Below are 9,221 nucleotides of genomic sequence, written 5' to 3'. Positions count from 1 at the left end.
AGTATTTAAAAGAAGATGAATCTATAATCTTTAAAACAAAAGGTAAAGGTCCCCTACTCATTATACATAGTTTCTCTCCTTTACTTTATATATAAACTTGCCCTAAATTCATGTACCCCAAACCACTATCCATTTAGCTACATTATAAGTAAAATAATTAATTGTGATACCCCAATATTATATTAGTTGCATAGGGGTGAGGAATACTTTATGTGCATTTGATTCAAGGCCTTCCAATCTAAAGCTTTCTATCATTTCTCTATTTTTTTATCGTCTTGTATTTTGTTTCACAAGCACTTTAGTGGGTTCACTTATGAATCAAGCTTTCTTTAAGGTTTTGTTACCCGTTCTCTAGCTTGCGTGCACGTTGGATGTTTCAAATTGAACAAACTTGAATATCAAAGCATAGATGGTAGTCTAATCAAATCTTAGTAATCATGGTGCTACCACTCACATCATTTATTCTCTTTGCACATGGATATGGGAATCAAAAGGAGGATCTTGGATCACATCACAAATGAATTGAGATGGGTCCCTCGTGTCTACAGAGTTTCATCTCTACACATAGTAACACTCCAAAACTCTTCATATAGATGCACACAATATCTATAATATACAAACTCCCTTTATGCATAAATTAAAACGTGTAACTAATCCCATCAATTCCTTGAAACAGGAAAGGAATTTTCATTAGATAAATTTTTTCTTGTCACTTTTGTAAATGGCTTAAAGTTTGATTGGGTCGGGAGTTGACATGATAGATTAGGCTAAGTGGGATTTCAAACCTTTACTTTGTCATCCCAAGGGCAAAACGAGACAAATATCCTTTACTTGAAACAATAATGACATATTAGTGATTCATGAGTTGTGCTAGTGAGTATGTGAAAATATATTAGTAATTTTAAGTTGTAAATCGAGCATAAGTTTATGATTTGAATGTCAACCATTGCAAGCATGGTCTTTTCGAGTATTTGAGGATTGGCAATTAAGCTCGAGTGATAAACATGCCTTTCATTCTCTTGTGACATTACAACAAGTGTTTGAGGTTATGCACCAAATATGAATGCAATGTTGTAAACACAAGGAAAATCTTCGCATATGTATTTGCATACGTAACATTGTACAATATATAGAGCTTGAAACGCAATGGGTGTTGGACCACATGCGTAGGCAATGTTTAATTTCAAAAATATTTGGAAATATTCTTCTAGTTTACCATGGGCCTAGCCTCTAGGTATGAATAATATCAAATTTCTGGTTGTCAACAAATCTAGGGAGGCATTATTATGTAAACCCACATGCATACTAATACCCAAGTGGATTAATGATTCATTAACTATTTCTACATTAACCTAGAAAGAAAATATAAGACTATCATTTCCATCGACATGTTGGTAAGTGTGCCTTAACTATTATAAAACTTGCACGATCATAAATTATAATCTAGAGACGAATATATTGTTTGATTTTTCTATCCAAATCTTATAGAGAAAGAGTCTCGTGTTTTGTTGCATAATTCGCTCTACATTTGATTAGATGGGAGGGGAATGTTTTGTTCTCTTTTTTTTCTCAACACTATAACTTGGATTATTATTAGTATTATATATGGAGATTTTGAGCTGTTAGATCTAATTGCTAAATAAGGTTCTTTTTTATGGTTCAGAGTAAACTAAGGATCAACCAAACTATCAATTGCATAAGGCTTTTAAAAATGTATGTAGGGCTATCCATAACCATCACGGACGAAGGATAGTATGTTTTTCTATATCGATGCCTAATATAAAGTAAGCTTTCGAAATACTTCTTGCTTAGTTAAGACTTGACTTACAAAAGTAAAGTCTTTATTAAATCGAAAGGCAAATTGTTCCTAGTTTGTGCAAAGAGAAAATGATGCATTTATCAAAACTTACTTGCATGATATTCGTGCCAGATCGATGTGATCTTCTAGCCCAATATAAGGATGTTTGGAAATTGTTTAGTTCAAAATATGAGGTATTATGTGGTGTTAATCGACATATTGAAAGTTTCATACTTGCCTTAGATAGAGATGCCAAGGCCCAAGTTACGTTTTCCTTTAGTATTTTTATTCTGCATCTACTTAAAACAAATATATATATATGTAGGGAATATAATGCCTTCGGATATCTACTTGTTTTTGCCACTTATGTTTTTTGTCATCTAGTGGTTAGTTAAACTTTTGGCTCCCTAGAAATAAGACTTCAATACAATAAATATAACCATGTTGATTGGAAAACTAGCTTTAAAATAAATCAAAATGACACGGGGATACTTTTTACTCGCTACATTTTTATGACAAGAAAGTGGTACTATTCGACATTGTTCCTTTTGTGAAGTTTCTAAGTCATAGATAGTAGCTAAGATATGTGACCATTAAGCCTTCTAATACCCTTAAAGTAGCTTCATGTAGTCCCATGAACAGTGATTATGGTCCTGTGTAGCAAATAAAAGAAAAAAGTTTGGAATGTGTTGAAAGTGATCAATGAAAAGGTAATGACAATAGATGTCCTTGTAAAGTTAGAGAATTTCTTGAGCGTGCAATCATAAAGGATGGATTGCCCACGAGAATACACCCAATTTTGACTCTGAAGATAAAAAAACAAAAGGAATCCCAATTTTGAGAGGAAGATAAGGTGAAGAACCGCAACCATGTGTTTTTACTGTGGAAATATTATCTACATTTGGAACAGACCATGAAAAAGAGTTTCGAGTTTCGGAAACTAGACGTCCACTACGTTTTTGTTAAAACATTGGTTCATAAAACTTTAATTTTTTATTTGGTTTGGTTCTATATTTTGTACCCTAATTAAAAGTTTGATGCTAGGGACAACATCTAAGAGAAACCACACAGAAAAAAACAAAGTTCCCAAGTTTATAATGCACTTAAGATCAACACAACTTTTACCTCTATACTTACCTTTTCTACAACAAATTATTTGTTGAATTATAATGCCGAAGAAACAACATTGTGTTTGTTAAGTCTATAGCCATATGTTTTTTGCAATGCTCCTTTACTTTGAAGCAATACAATCTAAGATTAAGTAAGAGAAAAACAAGACATTACGTGCAAGGCACAATATAATGCATTGTGTCTTATTTACCAATGTATTTATGACTTATGCATTGGTAGCTAAGGGAGGTAGAGAGAGAGAGAGAGAGATTCGTTGCGCATCATTTATGTCACAAGTTTAGAATGAACATTTCTCATGTTATTAGGAAAGGTAAGAGTTACAAAAGATATATGCATGCACATATTTTTAGCACAGAATATTGAACTATATTCACCCAAATCTCGGAAAAAGTGAAGATTAAGATCGAAGCATCCCTTCCTTAAAAACATGAACCCCTTTATCCTCTAATTCAACTTTTACAATTTTTCAAACTTGGAAGTTGGTAATCTTAACAAAAATTGACCGCCTCGCTTGCTAAAACTTTCAAACTTGGGAAGTTGGGGCTCTTAATAACAATTGACTACTAACTGACCTCCATATGTTGGCACCTGGCATGGGAGGCACACCCAAAGAATCGAAACAATGTTGTACTGTTGTTTTGCGTTGAAGTAATGCATCCTACAATTAATAGTGGAATAGACAAACTTTGCATTGGTTTACACTTCCTTATTTTCTTTTTCTCTTTATGGAAAGGTGGTTATTGACAATTTATATCCCAAGTGATGCGGATGATACAAAGACTTGGATGTCTCGATTTTCGGCTTACCCTTAACCAAGCAAGATCTAATCATTAGTCCAATCCACACCAAACACATTTCTGAATCACAAATATGATCAAATTCCATTATTATTTGGGCATGTAAAGAATGTTGAGATTTCAGGGTAAAATGTATGATTGTTACCTTTGCATTGGGGTTAATGTTTTGAGTAGATTAAAGAAGACACGAATATATATACACAAACACAATACTTTCAAGGAACACTTTATGATCCCATAAGAGTTCTGTATATTATTATCCTTTGATGAATTACATGGTTATAAACAATGAGGAAAGTAACATGCTACATCCATCCATTCTAAAGCTGTGGCTGTAAGATATAAGGATATGGTATTGATGGTGTTTTACACCAATACACAAAGTGGAAGATACAAGGGAGAGAATCGGGACAAAAATAATAATTTAGACGAGGTTTGTAAGTTCGACTTCGATTTCTATTTTTCGAATATCTCCAATAATGCTCTGGATAGAGAGAAGATAAAACACTCAGAATCGCATCATGCTCCATGACCCAAGGTTTAAATTAGATTTAGGTTGAGGTACCTATATATTATATATGGTTATGGTTTCTCTTTAGTATTTTTACTATGTTACGTACCATTTTGGTAGGAAATACAATGGTCTTAACTTTCGACACCGGACTTGCTTATTACGAGGCACCCATCCAACTCTGTATTCACAGAAGATGGGCAAATGTTCAGCCCATCCGAGTCGGTAACATTGAGCACAATTTCCAGATTCGTGTTATTTGGGTCAGAATCAAATACTGAATCTGCATTCATTCTATCCTGTTCAGTATCATCGGGCATTGTATCCTCAGTTGTATTCAGGTCCGTACCAGCAAGCATCATATCTGTATTGACATTATCGGGGTTGGTATTGTTGCACAGTGTATCCGCACTCGAATCTCCATGCGTATCTTCATGCATTTCTAGAGAAGAAGGTGATGCATCTTTCAGAATCGGTATGCATTCGCCATCTGTGACTTCATTTCCAGCTAGAACTGAACAGGCTTGATGCCTAAAGCATTGTAAAAGATGGTCATTTGTCATTCCAGAAGCTTGCATGAATGAATATACAATCGTCGATCCCACAAATCGAAACCCTCTTTTTACAAGGTCTTTGCTCATCGACTCTGATTTAGAAGTCTTCACGGGCACTTGCTTCGGGTACCGATAGTGATTGTTCATTGGTTTGTGGTTGAGAAATCCCCAGAGATAATTGTCCAAGGATCCAAACTCCTTGATCACCTAGAAAAAAGCAATGGAAGGGCACTGTTCAACATAAAGACTTCATAAAAAGGACAGTGATCCATATATAACGCATAAAATGTGCGCCACTCTTAATATGTGTATGTATAATATCCACTCTTAAAATTTCTAATGGAAGAGCTTTCATTCAAAAGGTTTGTATGGACAAACCTCAAGGATGCATTTTGCATTCTCAACAACCCCGCGCACTTTGCCCGTAGGGAATTTTAGATTTTTGTCAGCTTCAAGGGATTGAATATGTCTCTCGGTGAAGGATGCCACTGTTATTGGGTCGTAACCACAGAATGCATCCCTACATCACCAGATGAGTTACATAGGAATGAAAACATTGCATTCATTTCATGCAATCATTCAATATATTAATTACCCTTTCATTCGAATGATCTCATGCCTATGTAACTCAACCTATTGCCCCCTTCATGCCATGCGATTCAATGCACTATTTGGGTTCATGCCTTTGTAACTGAACATATTGCCCTTTTATTTCAATGTCTGCTAATGTATGTAATTTGATAAATTATCCTTTCAATCCATGTAACTAGATGTATTAACAGACACTCCAATGATTTCAGTCCATAGAACTCAATGTATTACTTGTCATTGCAATGCATATACTCATAATATATATATATATATATATATATTATATATATATATATATTATATATATATATATATTATATATATATATATATTACCCCTTTTATTTCCAATGATTTTATACCATATTATTTTATGTACTACCCTTTATTCCAGTGATGTCATGCCATATAATCCAATGTATTTCTCTTTGTTCCAAGCATTCCATGTCATGTCGTTTCAAATGATTACATATCACATAATTCAAGCGATTACATTCAGCAATAACGGTTTCATGTAAATGTATGACGCTTGCGTTCTGATCATTTCATGCCATAGGTCAATGCATTATCCTTGAGGGGAAGAAAACATTCCAATGATTCCATGCCACATGATTGAATGTACTACCCTTCATTCTAATGACCGCATGCCACAAAATGCTTCATTCCAATGATTGCATGCATGCCTTAGAATGGTTCATTCAGATAATTGCATGCCAGATAAAGCTTGCTTCCAAAGATTTCATTCAATATAATTCAATGCAGCAACGTTCATTCCATTGATTGCATGCCATAAAACATGTATGAAAGAAGAGACAAAGACAGTTATCCTAATCAATTTATTCACGGTTCATTCCAATCAATGATTTCGTGTTACATAATTCAATGTATTACAGCCTTTCATGAACCAAACGGGCTTATTTATTTATTTATTTACCTGTAAGCATTTCTTTGATGAAGGATGGTAGACCAATTGAGCTCTACTTGGGCTCCAGAAAGAACAAGAAGCTCAAACAATCTCCTGAATAAACACCCCAAAAAAAGGTTTAGGTTTTCGGTTTTAGGGTTACGGTTTATGTTACATGAGTCATTAAAAATAATAAATAACTTACTTATCATCATGGACAGGAACTCCCCATTCTTCATCATGATATGTCACATAGAGTAAATCTGTTCTCATCAGCCAAAACAAACCAAGAGAAAATTAAGCAAAACCCAAATTAAAGAGAAGGCATTTGCATATATTGAAATGATCTGGCTAAAAATACTCTCTTGCAAGCTAATACTAAATTTAAGAACAAAATCATTTGACAAAAAACTTCAAATTTATATATTCATATCAATAAATATAAATTTGAAATTTTTTGCATAATAGACCAGAGGAATAGAGAGCTCTAAACACAGACATTTTTTAGAGCTCTCTAATCCTCTGGGCTATTATGCTTTCTAAGACAATCAAACTAGTAAGCTAAATTAGGGAAAATCCTCCAATTGAGAGCTCTATATCCTCTGCTTATAATACATTGATCGAGCAAATCAAACCAGCAAAATACATGTTTATACGTAAATATACACATGTATATACATACGTGTATATGAGTATTCATACATATATATATAACTAAATTTCTAGGACGACTCCGTGAGAGAGTTATGAGCAAGCAAAACAAACAGAATAAGTGAGAAATTTTCCTACCAGACTGAGCAGTGATGAATTTGCATCTTTGAGGCCCAGCACTGGAAGAACATTCTCCCGAAAGGTCCTCTGCTTCAGGAACAACCCTATTAACCTTACTTTGTTTCCTTCCATATTCTGAAGCTTTGAGTTTCCTCTGAGCTTTTAGCTCACTTTCCGAAACCTTCTTCGCACATATAATTGCGTTGAGAGCAGCCTCGTCGAGACTCCTGATCCTCTTCTCTGATGTATCCGACAAGCATCTTGTCAAGATTCTGGAATCTTTCCGGTGAATATTCTGTTTTGGATTTGAATTTAGCTTTTTCTGAGATGGATCCTGGGACAAGCCACCAGACCTTGCAAAAATTCCAGAATCTTCTCCAGAAATATTCAGATTCTTCAGCAATAGATCATCTGTAGGGCCGGTAGATCTTGTTAATATTCCAGAATCTTCTTCGCAACAATTCTTTGGAGAGATTTCCTCAGAAGACAAGCTATTGCTTCTTGTCAAGATTCTGGAATCATCAGTATGCAGGTTAAGATTCTTTCCAGAAAGATTCTCCGAGGAGTTGTTGCGTCTTGTCGACGTTCGAGAACCTCGGGCATGGGGATTCGGATGTTTATTGACATTTAGATTCTTCCCGGAGATATTCTTCGATGACTGGCTTTCGGAGCTTGGGTCCAGAGAACTCCTCCTGCTACTCTCAGAGAGAGATCTTGTCAGGATTCTTGTATCACTAGATGAAAGGTTTGGATTCGGATTCGGATTCGGAATCTTCTGGAAAAGATCTGATGTTGATTTGGTAAAGTTATGTGTCTGCGGGGGCACTCTTATTAGCCTCAGATTTGAAGATGAGGATCTGCTTAGCCTCGGGCTCGGTAATGGGCTGCTCTGTGCTGAAGACGATGAAGAAGAAGTTGTAGTAGTAGTAATATTAAGGGCTAATTCACGTGGAGGATCAGAACCCATATTGAGGTCTAGTAAAGGAGCAGGGGGGGCTGCATAAAAAAAACAGATTTAGGGTTAAGGTTTCTACTAGGGCTACTTTTAGGGTTCGGATTAGGGTTAATCCTAGGGCTATTGTTCGGGCTAGAGGTAGGGTTAAGCTTAGGGCTACCGTTAGGTTTGGAAGTAGGTTTAGGGCCATGCTTAGGGCTACGGGTTAGAAGTAGAAATGGGATTATACTTGGGGCTATTGCTAGAGTTGGGGTTAGGGTCAGGGTCGCTAGGATTATTAGGGTTAGGGTTAGGGTTAGGGTTAGGGTTGTTAGGGATAGAGAGCTTTCTAGTGGGTTTGAGAACAGGGCTCGTGATCGTATTGAGTTTCTTATTGATAGGTTTTAAGGGAGGAGACGGCGGAGGCTTCTTGTGGCTTCTATTTAGCAGTGGTGTGCTTCCATCGCCATAGCTACTGGTACTTCTCAGAGAAACATTAACACCTGTGGGTCTCAGAACAGATCTCTCCACTTCATCATCCTCAAGAGACGTATAACCAGACATAGCTACTTACTTACCTCTCTCTCTCTCTCTCTCTCTCTCTCTCTCTCAGAGACAGACACAGAAACAGAAACAGAGAAGCAAAATCACCAGAAATGCTCGATCTCTCTCTCTCTCTCTCTCTCTCACTTCTCTGCGTTTCTCTATCTCTTTCTGAGGAACGACAGTGTAGCAAAACAACTCCAAATGCTTTCTCTCTCTCTTCTCTCTCTCTTCCCCTGTTCTCTCTTCTTCTTCTCTCTCTGTCTTCACTCTCTTCCCCTGTTCTCTCTCCTTCTTCTCTCTCTTCCCCTGTTCTCTCTCCTTCTTCTTCTCTCTCTCTCTGTCTTCTCTCTCTTCCCCTGTTCTCTCTTCTTCTTCTCTCTCTCTCTCTCTGTCTTCTCTCTCTTCCCCTGTGCTCTCTTCTTCTTCTTCTCTCTCTCTCTCTCTGTCTTCTCTCTCTTCCCCTGTTCTCTCTTCTTCTTCTCTCTCTTTCTCTGAGGAACAAGAACAGGTTACTGAAGCAACACCTCAATGCACTCTCTCTCTACTCTCTCTCTCTCTCTGTCCTTCTTCTCTCTTCTTCTTCTCTCTCTACATATCTGAGAAGAACAGGGTAGCTAAATTGAAAAACAAAAAAAACCCAAAAGCTGCAAAAGGATCTCTCTCTCTCTCTCTTTCTGTGTCCTAA

At 36.3% G+C, this 9,221-nt stretch overlaps 1 protein-coding gene across 2 annotated transcripts; it reads right to left on the bottom strand.

The window, feature by feature from the left end:
• Positions 1-3,933: 3,933 nt before the first annotated feature.
• LOC147863332 (uncharacterized) lies at positions 3,934-8,025 on the bottom strand. Of its 2 annotated transcripts, XM_087321110.1 has the most exons (6): positions 7,075-8,025; positions 6,491-6,548; positions 6,316-6,399; positions 5,170-5,311; positions 4,516-4,998; positions 3,934-4,418 (listed from the first exon to the last, which is right to left on the bottom strand). In XM_087321110.1, the coding sequence occupies exons 1-6, from the start codon at positions 8,021-8,023 to the stop codon at positions 4,398-4,400; spliced, it is 1,737 nt and encodes a 578-aa protein (XP_087177236.1). In that variant the 5' UTR covers positions 8,024-8,025; the 3' UTR covers positions 3,934-4,397. The 2 variants fall into 2 exon arrangements, with proteins under 2 accessions (XP_087177236.1, XP_087177234.1); XM_087321108.1 differs by having other exon boundaries at positions 3,934-4,998.
• Positions 8,026-9,221: the final 1,196 nt, after the last annotated feature.

Source organism: Azolla caroliniana, unplaced genomic scaffold (genome assembly GCF_043228905.1).
Source record: "Azolla caroliniana isolate FFs.n. ecotype wild unplaced genomic scaffold, voAzoCaro1.0.p SCAF_6, whole genome shotgun sequence".
Lineage (NCBI taxonomy): Eukaryota > Viridiplantae > Streptophyta > Polypodiopsida > Salviniales > Salviniaceae > Azolla > Azolla caroliniana.
The sequence above is the reverse complement of the archived record's forward strand: the minus strand, read 5'-3'. Positions and strand labels throughout refer to the sequence as shown.

Bases quoted from the DNA above. Each gene is read 5' to 3' on its own strand.
- LOC147863332 (XM_087321108.1), bottom strand. From the start codon at position 8,023: ATGGGTTCTGATCCTCCACGTGAATTAGCCCTTAATATTACTACTACT. The intron at 6,549-7,074 runs GTAGGAAAATTT...TGATGAGAACAG, and splicing joins ATTCATCACTGCTCAGTCTG to ATTTACTCTATGTGACATAT. The intron at 6,400-6,490 runs GTAAGTTATTTA...GTGTTTATTCAG, and splicing joins GTTCCTGTCCATGATGATAA to GAGATTGTTTGAGCTTCTTG.